The sequence below is a fragment of the Agelaius phoeniceus genome, chromosome 6, assembly GCF_051311805.1.
Source record: "Agelaius phoeniceus isolate bAgePho1 chromosome 6, bAgePho1.hap1, whole genome shotgun sequence".
Classification (NCBI taxonomy): Eukaryota; Metazoa; Chordata; class Aves; order Passeriformes; family Icteridae; genus Agelaius; species Agelaius phoeniceus.
The window spans coordinates 15153914-15171908 of NC_135270.1; the positions used below are offsets into that span (position 1 = coordinate 15153914).

Sequence of the window (17995 nt, forward strand, 5' to 3'; positions counted from 1 at the left end):
TCTCCTTATACTGTCCATGGACACCTAGGAAAAGCCCCCTTCAGTGATAACATAAGGAGGTCTGTGGTTTTGAGCTAATTTTTTTTTTAATTCTTCAGTTCGTATGAATTTTGTTAGCAATAACTGTTTAAAGGAGCTCTTACAAAATATAGCTGTAAATATGTATTCTATCCATCTTGAAGGGACACATCACACTTATTTTTATACCAGACTGATGCCTTTTCTTTGGCAAGTTATTTAGATTACTCATTCAGAGCACTCTATGATTGATCTGCGTAGTATTTGAAAATGTTTTTGAAGTTTGAATTATTTTGTGTCAACACTGTTGCATGGTTTGTAGCTCTGCTGACAAAATGCAAACTGAAGCTTGATGAAAATGTTATTACAAGAAGAGAAGTAGAAGTGCTTGCAGATTCCTTATGTTTTAATTTGTTGTGTAGGTAACTGATCTGTCCTGGTGCTTCAGGCTGGTAGATCCAACTCAATTTGCGAGCACAGGAAGTTGACAAGAGTGTGTGTTCTCTTAGTGTTGCCTCATGGATTCCAACTTGAACAATGTCTGATGTATTTATTTCCTTCCCAGCCTTCCCTTGCTCTGAAAACTTCTCCTACCAGCCTTGCATAGCTGCCTGTGAGGTTCCAGAGAGTTGTGAGAGTAAAGAGGTGGCTCCTCTGGGCTCAGACTCCTGCTCCGTGCTGACAGAAGGCTGTGTCTGTGCCGGAGGGACCCTCCTTCACCGGACTCATACTGCTGTCTGTATTCCTGAAGAAAAATGTGGTATATTTGGATGTGATTTTATTCTCTATTATCTCTGAAAGTTGGTGGTCATGCACTTCATTATTCACAAGTTGAGTTCTGGTTTGGCGTTGTGTGCGTTCTGAATATGTCATTCATTTGAGGATTCTAGATATCCAGTAAACATTAAATGTGCAGGTGAGCAAGCAGGGGTTGTCCTTGTGATGCACAGTTTTGCTCACTTTCTCTCAGCTGGAGGATGCTCTTCAAAGTCTCTGCTAAAGCTTATGTATTCAATTATTGTAAGCATGTTAGTCTTGGCCTCCTTTTCACCCAAACCCTTTGCCAAGGGTCCAACCTTTTGATACCCATTCAAATGACATGCAGCAGTGGTTAATTACACATTTTCAATAACAATGTGTGTATCCTGCCAGCATTCGTGTTTATTTTCATTGCAATTCTGCCTCACCACACCAAATAATGGACCAATTCTTCTCCCTAACAACGTGAACCTTAAAGAATCAGTTTCTGATAAATCAGACTGCTAAAGCACTGTAAATTGATAATAGTTTTGATATTTGTGAAATACAAAAGTAACTTCTTTTCAGATTGTTACTTTAAAAATGAAAGATTGGATTGGGATTTTAAGTGACTGGCCTTGCAGTGGAGACACGAAACAAATGGGAGGTCTGGACCTTCTGGAAGGTGTTGAGTGTCTTGCTTTCCTGTATAAACTCAGTCACAGACTGTCTCCTCATTCATTTTTTTGTGGGGTGATGGACATAATCAAGCCTTTAAAACTCTGCAATCTTTATGCTTCATAGATCCAATCCATGATGGAAAAAATGGTGATCAAAATAGGAATTCAAAAGGAATTTTAAACACTCTGTTTTCTGTTGTCCCTGATCTAGCTTGTACAGACAGCTCAGGAGCCCCTCATGCCGTGGGTGAGATCTGGAGAACTTCTTTGAGCGGATGCTGTATGCAAAAATGTGTTGACAGTGAGACCATAATCCCAGTGGAGCACAACTGCTCAGAGATCCACCATTCAGAGTGCCAGCGATTTGCAGAAGTGGCCTTGCTTGTTCCTGATGATCAGACATGCTGTCCTCAGAAGATCTGTAGTAAGTATTCCTTCATGAATACTGCCCACTGGAATAGGCAGACGTCCCTTCTCTGAGGTTTGCTCTCCTCCTACACATGCTACATTTCAAAGAAAATGGGAATTGCTTTGGTTTGAATTTGCAGATTATGTAGAAAACTGTAGAAGTTGTTTGGCTCAATGTCCAGTAGGTTTTGGGGTAGAGGATAGGAAGAGGACTGAAATAGCACTGTGTTTATTTGAATATGAATTGTGTTTCCATCACATTTAGAGATTACTGTTTCATCTTTAATATTCAAATACAAACAAATGATCTGGATAATTCTGAGTAAAAGGAAATCAATGATTGTTTATCTAATTTATAAAGTGAGCAGTAAAAATTGATAGAATTTTTTTTTTCCCCACTTAATTTTTGCTTAGCTTAGAATGTTTCATAAAGAAACTGCAAGCAATTTTCATGTTTTGACCACCGGGTATGGTGTTGCAGTGAGTTTTCCAGAGCAGGTTTGGTTTTTTAATTCTCACAGTGACTCAGCTCTAGTTTATCATTGCAAATGATGAGCACCTCTGAATCCTGCCTCATGGGAGTTTTTTTGTTGCTCCACTATGTTTTTCATATGCCTATAATTTGGAGTTTTGGGGTATCTAACTGCAAAAACTGCTTGCCACTGCTCCACCCAACCTATTAATGCATAGTTTAGAAGGTGCTTATTCTTTTTTTTTTTTTCCTTTATGTGACAGTTTGTAATCAGAGTCTCTGTGAACTCCTAATCCCTGAGTGTAGCAGCACGGAGAAATTGGTCACCTACTACAGTGAAGAATCCTGTTGTCCCAGCTACGTTTGTGGTAGGTTTCTTTTGAAAGGCAAAGAAGTGCACTCTGTAAAAGACATTCAGTAAACTAAATAGATGGACTCAGAAGGATAAGGGTAGTGTCGGTACCATTGTTAGTATGGCCATTTACAAAATTCACTTTTGTCTATAGCTTGGGGTTGGTCTGTGCCTCTGTTTGATCAGATGTGATGCAATTTTGTGTTAAATGATCAGGCAAGATCTTGGGATACCAGGTAAAAGCTTTTCTAAAGCACCTCTTTACTCCACACTGCCTTTCCTTGGGATATAGCATAACAAAGGAGGAATGCTGGGCTTCATCTGAGGGAATATATGTTTCCCTTTTTTCAGAATGTGATCCAGAAAAATGTGAGCAATTGGAGCAGATGCCAAGCTGTCAGCATGATCAAACACTAATTGCTGCTCGGGTGGAGAATACCTGCTGCATGTCCTATATATGTGGTACAGTAGCCTGACTGGTTGAGATGGAGTGTGGTTTTGCATATGAAATTATGTCTATTATTTTCTTGCCAATTAAGACTCTTTGTATTTTAGGTCTCCCAATGTAGCTTGAAAATTGTTAAAAAATTGACATTAATTTTCTAAAATAGGCCAACAACTTAAAATTAATTTAATTTAATTTTCTAAAAGTGCCAACAACCATCAAGAGTCACAGAACGGCTTTGTGCAACTGAGTAGTTTTCCTTGGTCAAGTAAAGGAGTTTTGGTGGATAAAGGAATTCAGAGCTTTTGACATTGTCCATATACAGTGTGAACTAGATACACAAATATTTTAGCTGAAAGAAGACTGAAATTACATAGGCTTTTTATAATAGACTTTTATTCCCTGTATCCTGCTGTCTCAGCTATGCCTCATCTTAATTAATGATAAACATCCCATATTAGAGTATTATGCATATTTATTATTATTTATTTATTATTTATTTTTATTTATTTATTCTTTTGGGGTTTGGCCTTTAATGACTTAATTCAATAATAAAATTGCACTTTTACCCTTAGTATATGAGCTCCAATCTTACATGCAGTTGCTTTCTGTTGGATAATAATCTGATAATGAGGTGCTGTTGAGTTTGTTTTATTTTCAAACAGCTATCTGGGAAGGGAAGCACCTTCCACATGCAAAAATTTGTGTTAATTGGAAATGGGAATTACAATTCTGTTATTTACAGTGATCAGATTGTTTGATCATATGTTAACAATGGGCAGCATTTGGCACCTCTCACCATCTGCAGAGTCCCTTTTTGACTCCTTTTTTATTAAATGAGTCTTTGCAGTGTACATATTGAAAAGTTCCTGTTGTGGTTGTCATGTGTTCAAGTGGGAGGATAACACTGGGATCATGGGAGATGCATTTTATTGAAGATTGGAGATTCCTGAAAAAAAACAACAGCAGGAGAGAAGACGTAGAAAAATTTTTCATAACAGGGGAAGGAGGGAAAATTATGTTTGCTCACAAAAAATGTATTAATTCTTTACAGCAGGAAACAAAGGAAAGAGGGGCAAGTTGCACTGAAAATTAACCTTTTGTATAGGGTCTATAAGCAGTGAATGCAGAGCACCTCTGCTCTCTTTAATATGAGTCTGGGACAAGCTTATAGCAAATCTTCTAGGCAGTAGTAAAATTTCTTCCAATTTTTTAGATTTAAATAATTGTTTTCTCCAGCATGTGGGGCTTGCTCAGATCAAATTCCCAAATGTCAAGAAGGAGAAGTTCTCATTGTGGATGGCAACACTACTGGCAGGTGTTGCCCTACATACCAGTGCAGTAAGTTTGACCTGATTTTAATATTTTAAATAACAGAGAACAAGGGAAATTTTGTGGTGTGGACGTTCAGTGTCAAAGTAGTGGATTAGAGATACAAGCCTAAGCAAGCTATTAGCCCTGAACTAATAACCTTTACTTTTAAAACTTCATTTGTGTAAAGCATTTTCTGATGTCTGTATCATGAAATATCCAGATTTTAATAATTTTATATTTCCAGAATTTGAGGCCTGAAACTACAAGTGAGTAGTTTCAGACCTCAAACTCTGGGTATTTTAAATTATTTAAATATTTGTCTAGAGTATTTTGTACTCCATACTGTTATCAGTCAAAGATGTTATCCAAGTGTATTTATTGTAAGTAATTTACTATATCTTGATTAGTATTTCCACTCATCTAAAAGTGACAACACTGTGTTTATTGTTCTTTCTTTCCTTTGATTTCAGTCTGTGAAGTCCATCGTTGTCCTGAATTCAGGTGCATGTTGGGCATGTCCCTGGTGGAGCTGTGGAGCCCGGAGAAGTGCTGCCCCTTCCGGACATGTGGTAAAATCACTGATTTTCACCAAAGCTGCCTTTGACAATGAGAGCTGACAGCAGCTCTGGCCCCTTGGTTTCAGCCAGCTACACCACTGTGAGCTACTCACAAGCAAATGATACAGAAAAGTCACTTCATGTTGCAGAACCTCCTAATCTGCCTGTTTTGCTTTTCTTGCATCCTGTAGAATTTGTCTGTCCAAAATGGGTTATTTACAATCTTAAACTGTTTTAAGAGTTACTGTATGGGGTTTGCTGACTCTTATATCTGGAATTTTTATTCTCTATTGCTCTGTTGTAAGCAAATGGCATATAAATTGCTAACCTACTGTTTCTGGTGTATTTTGTTTCAGAATGTGCGTGTGAAACAATCCCCAAACCTCAATGCAAACTGGTATGAAATTTATCTTGTCACGATTGTTTAATAATTTCTTTATAAATCTCTTTATCAGTATCTGAATAATAGTTTTATCTGTGAAATATGAAATGGCTCAGCTTTTAAAAATTTCTTTAGAGTAAGATATATACAGTTTTAAGAAGCCACCTTAGTCTAAATACCTTGCAGTACTCAACAGCCCTGATATTTCCCAAGCTTTTTATTATCATATTCTGCCCCAGTATGTTAGTAGAGCAGGACTGCTTTCATGTACACAGAATATAAAATTCAGGATAAAATTTTTTGGATTTAAAGGGTTGACTGAATGCTTTCAAGCATCACAGGTAATATTATTTGTTATGGTGAATATGTTAACATACAGCATGCACTCAGGCTGCTGACTAAGCAGAACTTTCAAGAGATACTGCTACCCAAATTCTGCAGGAAAGTTGTTTGAAAGAAAGAGATCATACAAATAAGAAAATCTACTGTTGTTTCATGTCTAATTTTTTGTTTCCGTTTTTATACCTGTAGGGGCAGAAACTTCAGATAGACGAACTGTTTCAGAACAGTACAGAAAATGTCTGCAACTGTGTGAAGTACAAATGTGGTAAGTTAGAAAATAATTTAATTCAAAGAAATAGCCTTTCAAGTGCTAAGGGAAATCAGGAATTAAAAATCAGGCATTCACTTTGAACATGGCACTGAAGAGGACAGGATTAATTTACTTAATTCACAAATAGTGCTAACATTCCTCTGTGTCCTCTGTAATTAGTGGGGATAAATAGACATTTCTCAGGTACATTTCTTATCCTGAAGTAGTCTTCCAAAAAAAACAGTTGAAGAAGCCTGCACTGTCACTTGGGTGCAGATAATAGAATATTATACATTTAGTTTTCATGTATGACTATATTTGAAAAGATTTGGTGACTGCAGTTAAACATGAGTTTACTATTTATGATTTGTTTGAAAATGCCTAAAAAAGATAGAGAAGCTTTTTCCATCCCTGTTTCACCATTTGGAACACTTTTAGTGGAGTTTTGATGCCCAGCTGATCAACCTGAGAATGCTGTTTGTGTTTTCTTGCAGTGAGAGACAAAGTTTGCCTGAGTAATGAGAGAGGTGTGCTGCTTCCTGGGCAGAGGATTGTGGAACACAGTGCAGATGGCATTTGCCATATTTCCTATTGTACAAATGTGGTTGATCCCTCCACTAAATACTACAAAATAAACACATCTTCCATAGACTGTGCTGTCAAGTGCAAAGCCGTAAGGAATTCAGAAATTTAAACCTGTGTATTGTGTCCATTGACCTGAATTACTTCCTGATGGGTTTTGTTGAGTAGATGAAAGTCATAGAGCAAGTTGGAAAGAGTAATTAGGATATCTCCCTTTAATGATGTGCTACAACAATTCTGATGGAAGTTTGAAAGGTCTCCCTCCCTCCATTGTTTTCTCTGCTGCATAAATCTTACACAAATTAAAGTACATAGTGAATGCATCCTTGGATTAATGGCATGCTGCCTCCTTGCATCCCTGCAGAGCTTCAGCTGCATTATGTGCAAACTGGTACAAATTCCTGGCAGACATTAGCTGAATAAGAATTAGAAAAAAATAATTATGAATAGAAGAAGAATTTTAAATGCAGTGAAAACAGCTTTATAAAATAAGCAAAAGTTACATTGTCTTTTTACACGATATAATACATTACCATGGGAGTATTATACAATTTTTTTTCTCATTTTATAACTACTTAATGGCTAATGTGTAAAAAGTTAAGATTTCAGTGGTTCTTGAAGTAAGCTGTCACATCTGAAAATGGTAGAAAGACCAGTTAATTCTCTCAGATTTGGGATTCCTCCCCTTTTGCTTCAATTAAGATTAAATGTGTTTTATAAAAGCCTCATGGGTGTGCAGTGCCAATGTAAGCCATGTGGTTTTGGAAGTTATTTTAAAAATATCCCTAGAATCAGATACCTGAAAAAAATCTGCCTATTACAGTAGTAAACACTGAGCTGCAAGATGATTTCATACAAGGAGTAATCTATTTGATTTTGGCAGAACCAAGTCTATCAGCCTCCAAAAGATTTAACAACTTGCTGTGGTAGCTGCAAGAACTTGTCTTGTCTCCACACTTTCAGCAATGGCACAGTTACCAGTTTTAAGGTGAGTTTGGATATTTTATTCCCTCCAAATATTTAGAAGTAAGCAAAAATCACAAAATACTGTACACCATAAATGTGCAGAAAAGAGCTTTATTTGGCCAAATACTAGGAATAGTTTTGTGTGTAAACGATATTAATTTCTTGGAAAGTCAACCATGTAACTGTCAACAAAAATTAAAGAATTCTGATATGCATGAGAGAATTACCATCAACTTGACTATTTTAGAATCTGCTTAGCATTATGTATTTTTTATTAGATTTTCAAATGCGGTACTTAAAGAGAATGTACATCTAAATTATATTTTGCTGTATTACTGTTGATTCAAGCAAGATCTCATTCAATGAAATTTTTAAATTAATGCTTAAAATACTGGTTTTGCTGAGTAAAGTTTCTGTTTTAAATTTTTTGATAGCCCGGCGCTGTTTGGATTTCAAGCTGCATCAGATATGAATGCACCAACACAGCAATAGGCCCAGTTCTGGTGTCCTCTGCAGTTGGATGCCCACCCTTTAATGAAACTGAATGTGTCAAGGTCAGTGTACAAGACACTTTGCATTCTAGGTGTGATTTATGTTTGCATGAAAAGATTTCACTCTGAAAAAAGGTATTTTTTCCTCAAGAAGGGAGAAACTACTAATTTTTGCAGTGCCTGTATTTTTTGCCAGATATTTAAGGTAAAAGGTATAACCGCACACCAGACTACTGTGCCACCAGGCTGCTGAGTTATAGAGCTGGACACTCCTCTTCTGATTCTTAGAATATTTATTTTAATTGGGGTTTGTAATATCAAACTAGTCCTGATACAACTGTCTGAACTTGGATGCTTTTCTGGGCTGAACCTCCTCTTTCTAACATTTTTAATGCATAGGAATGTGATTCAGCATAATGATCAAAAGCATTGAAAAAAAGGAAAGTCTGGCTATCAGGAGCATCTTTTCTGCAGTGACACATAAGGTTTTATGAGCTAGTTTCGGAGCAAGACCAAAAGTTCTATTTGAATATGCAAAACGAGATTATTCTAAGTGCAGGGAAATGGAGGCAAGGAGAATTCTCTTACTGCTCTGTGTAGTTCTACATTTACATGTGGATAGAAAGGTACTCTCCTTGGTGGATGATGTCACACAAGCAGGGAGCAGTACTGCAGGAACTGAGTGGCTTTGGGTCTTCCTCACAAATAGCAGTGGGTTGGCTCGTCAGAACTGTCTCAGCTGTGCAGCCAGCCCTTCACCCATTCACCAGTGTTGCATTTGCCTGAACAATGATGGCAGACCTGTATCTGAGAGATATTTCTAATAGTGCAGATACATGGGAATGAATGCTTGAAAAAAACCAAGTTTTTCCTCTTTATTTTCTCTCTTGGTCAGGTTGGAGGCTATGTTGTGCCATTCTTAGAAGGATGCTGCAAAACATGTAAGTGATTATTGACAATTCCTGCCTCACGAGTCTCTGATCTGTTACCTTATGAATAAAGTGGATTATTTCCCATATGAAAGCTTGATTCACATCTCAAAGGCTGTGCTTTCCCCAGGTTTACTCATGTGCATAACACTGAAAATAGTGGAGTTAAATCAAAAGAAAACACTTTAATATGGAAACATTTACTCCACTGATAGTGATTGTAGCTGGTCAGGTCACTGAAATTCCTACCTCAACTATTTTGTAGTTCTTGTGTAAAACTCCTCAAAATTTTAGGTACTGCATTAAGTAAAATAAAAGGTACTGTATTTTAGAAGGCACCTTAAAACTGTGCTTAATCTACATTAATATCTTCATATTTTGTAAAAATGAAGACTGATCTATGTGGTTTGTAAGTTAATTTTGTAGCTAATGAATATAGTAATTAATAGTTCAGAAACCTTCAGGCAGAATCTTTTAAAAGATTCTACAATTTTAAAATTCCCGGTTTCTTGATTATTTGTGAGTGCTAATAAAGATTCTCTGGGGGAAAAAAAAACAGAATAAAAATTCTCTACAGCATAAGTTTGAAAGATATTAGGTCTTAATAGAAATCAAGAAAATAGAAATAATTTTCTTTCTTAACACATTGTTATGTAGCTGAAACATTTTGGTTGATCTCATGAAGGCTTTAGGCTGAAGTTTGATACTGTTAGAAGCAACTGAAAAGGAGTTTTTTTATACTGGGCAGTATAATAATATTTAAAAATGCAAAAACTCTGACTTAATTTGCATAAGTGGCTGGAATAGTGACCTGAAAGTGTGGGAGAGAGCTGGAGAGAAGTGCAGTATTTCCTGCTGGGTGGGATGGAGCTTGCACAGCTGTGCCTACCTGACATGGTACCATGTGCTCAGTTACTGCAGTGGGTTACCTGCTGCCAGCTGGGAGGTGTATTTTGGTGTTACTGCCTTGTATTACATTTTGTGGGAAAAAGTTTATGGAAACTGTACAAGATTTATCTAGGATTTTTTTCTCTGCTCCCACCATAGAGGCATGATAATATCCAAGTTTTTCCCTCTGGTAGACCTGTGTTTCAAGCACTTGTTCTACCTAGTTCTGTGGCAAGTTCTCCATAGGCACTCTTAGATCAGTTTTTGATTATCAGACATTGCCCTTTAATGCCCTAGCAGCCAAATAAACCAGCTTCTGAACAAATTAGTAGGATAGTTAAACATTCATTAAGGTGTGTTTCAACAGGGCAGAAGATCTTGCTGCTATGCTTAGAGAAAGATTATAACCACACTCCTTAATTGTTAAAGACAAAAGTAAATTAGCCTGGGACATGCCTCACAAGGTAAAATTAAACCCTTGAAGTACCCAGTGACTTCTGAGATGCATTTACAAGTATATTCCTAGAGTTTTGATTTCACACCTGTTTGTGCACAGCACAGAACCTCTGTGATTCATGTAGTTCATTCTGACTCCAAGCAAACTGCCATGAGAGCTGTCAGCTAGTTGTAATTGTAGGAGATGTTTTATGAGAAGGATTATCAGTGTTTTGTTTTCTTTTGAGCTACTTCGCCATTAGAAATGATTGTGATTTTCAATTTCAGTTTTAATTGGTCTTGAAAATGAAGAGCCAGGAGCTCCATCAAAACCTAGAGAGGAAATTACACTATTTCTCTGTTGTAGCCCCAAAGGACATGCTGGACTCAGGATACCAGATTGGCTTGGTTATACCAAGGTAGAGCAGATCCGTCCTGGTTTGCACATGAGGTTAACAATGCAAGCAGTGCCTGGATGTGGTACTCAGCTGCTGGTACTGAGTACCACATCCAGGTACTGCTTCTCAGCAGAGAAGCAGGACCAGGTGACCTCCAGAGGTCTCTTCCAGCCTCAGCCATTCTGTGATCCTGAAATATGCAAACATCTTAAAGTTGAATTCTGTTTTCCAAAATCTAGTAACTCCCAAATGTTTTCATACTACCAGGAAACCCTCTGTAACACGTGCTCTGTTCAATGTGTAATATTCTCACCAGGTTCTTCAGTGTCAGTGCTCCTCCCATTCCCTGTTAGCCCAGTCACTCCTACAGCCTATGCTGGCTGTCACACAGGTACCTTTTCCTGAAATAAGTAGGACCAACCCAAACAGCATCATTGTTGATTTCCAACAATGTACTCCCTGATAGGAGCTCCAGACCTCTCATTACCCAATTATTGCCAAAGCTGCAGTGTAGCACAGCTGCTCATGGTTGCTCAGAGTGGCTCCATTTTGGTTTGTTTCTCACTTTGCACTGTGTGGGCAGTGCATTGTTGTCAGCCAACAATGTACTGTTGGTAGTAAGCACTTGCATAGTCTTTAGCTTGCTGCATGTGTAAAATTGCTATGTTTAAAAGGATAAACTAATTCCATCATGTTTACAGTGCACTAGAACATAGAGACTAATTGCTTTGCTTGTTAAAGCTTGTTATGTCAGCCACATTTTTGCAGATGATGTGTCATAAGGTTTTGCTTCCAGTGCCATGTACAGTAGAAGCAAGTAATTGTTTTCCCATCCATAGTTAGGACAATGTACTGAAAACAGCAAGCCTGTGCTTAGTCCATGAAAATTGGAGATTATCTTTGTTCTTTTTCATAAAGCATGTTAATTCTTTGAATTGTAACATGCTTGTTTTGGCATTTATTTTGTGAAAACAACCCTCCAAATTTCTGTAAGAGAAATTATGTTGACTGTAATTTTTGTACACCACTGAGTGATACATCCTACATTAAACTACACTTCTGACTCCAGGACTACTGAATCAAAATCTGTATTTCTCTTTCATATTGCTGTCACATTAAATGACCACAGTATTATGAGTCAACACAAAAACCAAGCAAGGATTTTCAACCATACAGATGGTGCAAAAGAATCTCATTATGTTATGACACATATAAAATGCTCCCATGTTTTGGAAGGTTCTTCATGCAAATGTATATTTGTTGTAAAGCTCATTAAAGAGGCATTGGATATTAGAATGCATGCATGGAAATACATTATATATTTATTTCGTATGAGATACAATGTACTTTCACCATACCCTGGATGAGTCATAGTCACAGCTGCACTGAATTCTCCACCCTACACACCATGTATAATGTAAAAGAAGAAAGAACCATGGAAAGAACTGTGAAAAACACGAAATAACGGTGAGTTGGGTTTTTTTAAAAAACAATTTTTTTTCCTTCATTTCTCAATTTACTTTTTCCCTAAGCAAACATAATTCAGTGACAGTCAAGCAGTAGCCAGACATTTGTCTGTAGGTTTTTATTTGTTTCCAAGAAGATTTATTGCTCTCCTTTCTGTCATGTTGTAGAAAACTCTGCTATGTCTAGAGAGAATATCAGGCTTATATAATTAAAAATAAAAGGCAAGAAAGCCCCCCCTCCAAAAAAACCTCAATAAAAACCCCCAAATAGACAACATTTAAAATCTATTTCTCTAAGAAGCAGTATTACTAGTTTGACAGGGATTAGAGCAGGGAACTGGACATTGTGCATCAAGATGTAAGTAATTTGTGTCACAGTTCAATATTGGGTACTGTTCAAAGTAGTGAATACTTTATTGCCCTTGCTTTTTTGGAGCTAACAGTACTTACCTTTTGTCAACATCTTTGGATTTCTTGGCTCAAAGAAAATGCAGCTCTGTAAGGGGAGAGTCATTGGGGGCTGCATCATGGTGTGTAAAACCTGGCGTGAAAGAGTGGAAACTCTTCTAATGGAATGGGCTGTTTGTTCTCTTACAGATCTGCAGCCTGATGGGGTTTATCAGCACAGAGAGGATCATCCTCAGGAGATACTGCTCTTCCTGTTCTCTTGCAACTGAACTTTACACCAGACATCTCTGTTTTGCTTCCAATGTTTGGCATTCCCTTGTTAAATTAAATTGAACTCCTCATTTAATTTCGTGATTTCTTGTGATCTCTTTTATTTGATCCATGTGCCTTGTAAAAAAAAATAGTGGAAATAATGGTAATGAAAATGAAAATAAAAGTTTCATTTTTTCACTGGTGTTCTTTGATTTAATGAAAACATACATAAATGTAAAGCCCCTGAAGCCCTATTCTTCATCAGGCTCTATTGTAGGTTCTGTTATGTATTTATTTTAAATTTTGTTTACACCACTGGAATGCAAGTGCTGCTAATAAAGTTTGTTGTATTTATTTCACAGAAAATACACTTTAATTTATTAACAAATTTATCTTTTGATAATGATACCATTTGTTAGCATTAACATGTTAGAGTAATTAACAAGTCTTCTCACAGAGAGTTTGATCAATTTTACAGAAATTTTTGAAAACAGTAGACTTACTCATAAAAGGCTTCTGAGTGAAGAATAAACCTTTTATAGTTGTTATTAAAGATAAAAAGTGATTCTTTAATGAATGAAATAATCTTAAAAGTGATTCAATGTGCAGCTAATGTTACTTCACCAAAGTTGTGTATGTGCAGTAATGTACTGGATATTTTCTTCTTTGTGTCTCTTGAATCCATTAAATGGTCAGGAGTGTTCTTGTCTCTGAGATGTTGGAAATTTGAGCTGATATTTTTAAATCTATGCCCATTTTGCAGGTAAGGAAGATGGTAAATTCTGTAAGAAGGTGACTGTTAGGATGACCATCCGCAAGAACGACTGCAGGAGTAACACACCAGTAAGTAGAAAGCCATTGTGATGACTTTCTGTAGAAGAGAAAAGTTTTGAGCTGTTAAAAAGAAGGAAGAAAGGGAACTCAGGTTCCACAAGGCCATTGTCTCCATCTCTGTCACAGAGGCAGAGGTTTCTGTGTTTCACAGAGCTGTTTTAACGCTTCCCTACATTCTCAGCAGTCATCTTCTCAATAATAAAAAAAAGAGGCCATTTCTTTTTTTGTGTGCATTTAGGTGCATGCCAATTTAGTCTTATTTCGGTCCATACTGCAGTTATTCGATGCAAATTATCTATTAAAACTGAACCTTGCCCTGATATTCTACAGCTAAAACAACTGCAGATGTGTGTAATTTTTCATCTGCCCAGGGACGGTGTATAAATGCCGACTTCATGAAGAAAGGAATCCTGGGTCCTGAAAGCTTTTTTTAGGCAGCAGCGTGAGCACACTGTGAAATGTGAAGGAAGAATGAGGCACTATCTGTGTGTCTATCAAAGGATTTAGTGTTGGAGGACACCAACCATGTCCTGCTGAGCAGTGAGGCTGAGGGCAGCAGCGAGGGTGCAGACAAACGTCTCGAGTGAGATGTGTAAGAGCGCCTGGAAAAGCTGTAATAAAAGAGAGTAGGGAAACAGCTGTAGCCTCTAAAATGACTCCAAGAGTACATTTAGTAGAGTAAGCTGTTGAGCAGCCAGGAAATTTATTCTCAGTGTTTCATTGAACAGAAACACAAATCCTGACTATTAAATCTGAGAAAAATTATCAGATTCTTAAGCCTATTTGTCTTACAGTCTACATTACACGTTTGGTATTGTTAGTAGTAATTCCCCTCGGCTTTCCAAAGGATTGGTTCTTTTATTCCTCCTTGCTGATACCCAGTATAGCAACATTGCATCTGTGTATCACTGAAATGAATACTGTAGGGAGCTGTGGAAAGAACATTTGATGCTGTGTTCAAGCCAAGGTTGTTATGAATGCTTTAAAATTCAAAACTAAAATTGCTTATTTGTTAAAATAGTGCAAATCTGTTGCTGAAATTGACAGAAAAGTCATGTTAACATCAGTAATATTGACATTGAGACCTGTCTGGGCAGTGCACTTCAGAGGTAATTTCCAGATGTAATGGGATTTCATAAGGGAGTAGAGGAAATACATCCACATTTCTCACTGCTTTGCTGTTGGATTTGGGTGCCCGATGTCCTCAGAATTCCTTGAGAACCCCCAACTCTCCTGCCTGTTCCCATTTGTTAATTGCTGCCTGTGTGTTGCCAGGTGAACATCGTTTCATGTGATGGGAAGTGCCCCTCTGCCAGCATTTACAACTACAACATCAACACCTACGCCAGGTTCTGCAAGTGCTGCAGGGAGCTGGGGCTGCAGAGGAGGACTGTGCAGCTGTACTGCACCAGCAACTCCACCTGGGTCAGCTACTCCATCCAAGAGCCCACTGACTGCTCTTGCCAATGGTCCTAAAAAAAGAGAAAGAAAGCAGCAAGCCCCGCTGCTCACAGCATAATTTTATAGTAGTTTATCTATTAAAAACACAATAGCCAATTCCCTTAATGTCACCAGTTTACTGCAAAAGACCACAAATACATTTGGACTCTCTTAAATTTCTGAAAAGTGCCTTTGCATCATTTGTATTATGATTTGTCTTCATTTTCATTCACAGGGATTGTTTTAAGGGTTCTTGTGATATGTGCCAACATAAAAGGTGATTTACATTAGTGACATCTAAAGAGCAAGAGCACCATCTGTTTTGTTCTGGAAGGCTGATCCACTCTTTGTCAAGCCCCCATTCCAGTTTTACATCATTGCCTGACTTACCTGGCAGCAGGTCACTGTTTTGAAAATATTGTAATTGTTTAGTGTCTTTGAAGAAAAATTCTTTGGACAACATGAGAAGAATTTTCAGTTTAAATCATATTCCTGTGGCTAAGTAGAGCATGTATAAGAAAGTCAATGTAGGATTTTTTTTTTTTAGTCAGGGAAACATTCATACTGATACCTGTATGTAACATTCCCTGTGAATAATTTCAGTTTTTCTAGTGTGTTTTATATTGTAGTGAGAAGCATTATGGCAAGCATGTGTTTATGGAACAGATCTGCTGTCTTTAGGCTATCTAGATTAGCCATTAGTCACTTCATCTTTCTGCTAAACAATATGACATAAACTGAAAATACACAGATTTAAAAAGCGAAAACCATTTTATATTCCTTTTTATAGGTATAACTTAAATGAAAACTTTAATCTTATGAAATGAAACCATACTTAAATTGTCTCTTTAGGAGAATGAACGTTGTTTAACACTAATTTTAAAGATGTGAAAGTTCATTAGGAAAAAGAAAATGAGGATCATATGTATCTGCCTCAAACTAAAAATTGAAAATCTTTGTCACCTGTATAGTAGATACAACTTCTTATGGTAAGTGCTTGAAATTCAAAATGCACAATTGTAAGGTTTGAAATTTCAAAAGCAATTTTTTATGAACCTGAAAAAATAAATTTTTTGTAATGAACTAATTATTTTCTTCTCTAAGCTGCTGTTACTATTCTCTTCTTCTTTAACAAATGCCACTGAGATTAAGCAAAAATTCAGTAGCTTTTGTTTTGTAGATTAAAATCGTAGATAGCATGCAGTGATACATTTGACATCTATGAGTAAATAGATCTCAACACCTCTCTTTGGAAGCTGCTTGTCTGCAGTAAATCCAAAGAAAAATGCATTGTTAAAATCAATCATGTGAACATTTTTGATTTTGATTTTGTATACTGTACATTTCATTCTTACAATATCTAATAAACAACAGGAAGTCTTATTTTGTTACAATTAATTTTGCTATCATTGCTAGAGCAGCTTACTGCCATGTGATGAAACACACTATACTTAGTAATATTTTTCTTCAGTGGTGCGCATGGGTAATTTCAGGATTTACTGATATCTCAAATAGTACATCAAGGAGAAGACTTGCTCATGGATTTTTAAAAATCTACATATTTTTCTGATTTCATCACAGTTCACTTTCAGCCTCAGAAATGCAAAATTCATCTATGTAATTTTGTTCAAAGCAAAAATTAGAAAACACTTGTTCATCAAACTGTAACAATACAACTTGGACACTGTCAGACTGTTTGTTGTGGAAAAACAGAGGGAAAAGAACATGAATTTCTGCCCATACCCTTTCCATATTTTTTCTAAATTAACCTTCAGTTTGACTGCAATGTGTGTGGACTGTGTTTTGAGTAATTGTTGTGTAGTGATGGTCATCCTTCAGTACCTAGGGCCAAATGTGTCTTTAAGCCCCAACTGCTGTTTGTGCAGTCCCTGATCACTTTGCAGATGATGTTCCTTTTTCAAAGCTGTCTTCTAAGTAACAAGAAAGGACAGAATATGGGAGAAGTCCATCCTTTGGAAATCCAGAGGGAAAAAATGCTGTTCATAAGGCATTGAGCAGAGTTAAATCCTTGACCCCACGTGCTTAAAATTTATGCTTTGGCATTTTCAAAGGAGAAGTTCAACCTTCCTTAGTTTACCAGCTGGCAGATGCCATCCTAGAGGGCTGGAATTAAGAGACATTTCTTTTGCTCTCAGCTGAGATGATAGTTATGTGAAGTTCCAAATTTCACCACCATGAGGGACAGAACTAGAGCAGGAATTAGGCCAACCAGCATTTTTCCCTGTGCTGCCGTGTGCTCCCTCCTTTTGCCACTTGAGCAGAGAGCTGATTGTTTCTCTCAGCTCAAGGCAGTAACACTGAGAAGCATTTGAGATCCAAACTTTCAGCTCTTGGTTGAAGAGAAAAGTTAATGCAGGCGGAGAGCAGAGAGCTGGCAGTAGTGTGTCTGGTAACCAAACACTGCTGCTACTTCAGTAGTAAAATAATAAACATTGTGTTAAGTCCCTACTTCTGCTTTTGCAGATTTAGGCTTTTGCTGGGAGAAACAAGGGGAAAGATTCCAACTGCCTCTGATGTGGCAGGGGAAGCTACTTTAATCCTGCCTCCGTGTTAAATTTCTTCACACATCCTCAGCCTGTCTGGGTTTGTTCAAAGCCCCCCAGGCCCTTACCTTGTATTTACATTATAGTGCAATTGCACAAAGCAGCTCAGCTTGAAAAAGGTGTGCCCTATCTGTACTTCCACTTCTTTGGAAGCCAAAGGGACCTCCATGGGAGTTTCATTTGTCCCTTCCATGCTGGAGGTACTTGGGCTGTAATTATGACTGAGTCCTAAACCGTTTTATTTTCTTTTTATTAAATCCTTTGCTTGAAACTGACCTGCTTCTTAACATTTCTTTGAAAGTGTCAGAACTGAGGCTTCTTAACATTTCTTTGAAAGTCTCAGAACTTTATTCCACCCCAACAACCCTGGTCTCCTCGCATGTG

At 37.3% G+C, this 17995-nt stretch overlaps 1 protein-coding gene across 1 annotated transcript in view; it reads left to right on the forward strand.

Annotated features, from left to right (window-relative positions):
- OTOG (otogelin) overlaps positions 1–16178 on the forward strand; it is a 92997-nt gene extending 76819 nt beyond the window's left edge. The window contains exons 43-56 of the mRNA XM_054635073.2: positions 584–778; positions 1648–1860; positions 2580–2684; positions 3020–3130; positions 4353–4454; positions 4898–4996; positions 5341–5381; positions 5898–5973; positions 6453–6631; positions 7424–7528; positions 7941–8060; positions 8893–8938; positions 13537–13616; positions 14883–16178. Coding sequence (XP_054491048.2) covers positions 584–778; positions 1648–1860; positions 2580–2684; positions 3020–3130; positions 4353–4454; positions 4898–4996; positions 5341–5381; positions 5898–5973; positions 6453–6631; positions 7424–7528; positions 7941–8060; positions 8893–8938; positions 13537–13616; positions 14883–15083 — 1673 coding nt within the window. The 3' untranslated portion in view covers positions 15084–16178. The remainder of the gene's footprint in view (positions 1–583; positions 779–1647; positions 1861–2579; positions 2685–3019; positions 3131–4352; positions 4455–4897; positions 4997–5340; positions 5382–5897; positions 5974–6452; positions 6632–7423; positions 7529–7940; positions 8061–8892; positions 8939–13536; positions 13617–14882) is intronic.
- Positions 16179–17995: the final 1817 nt, after the last annotated feature.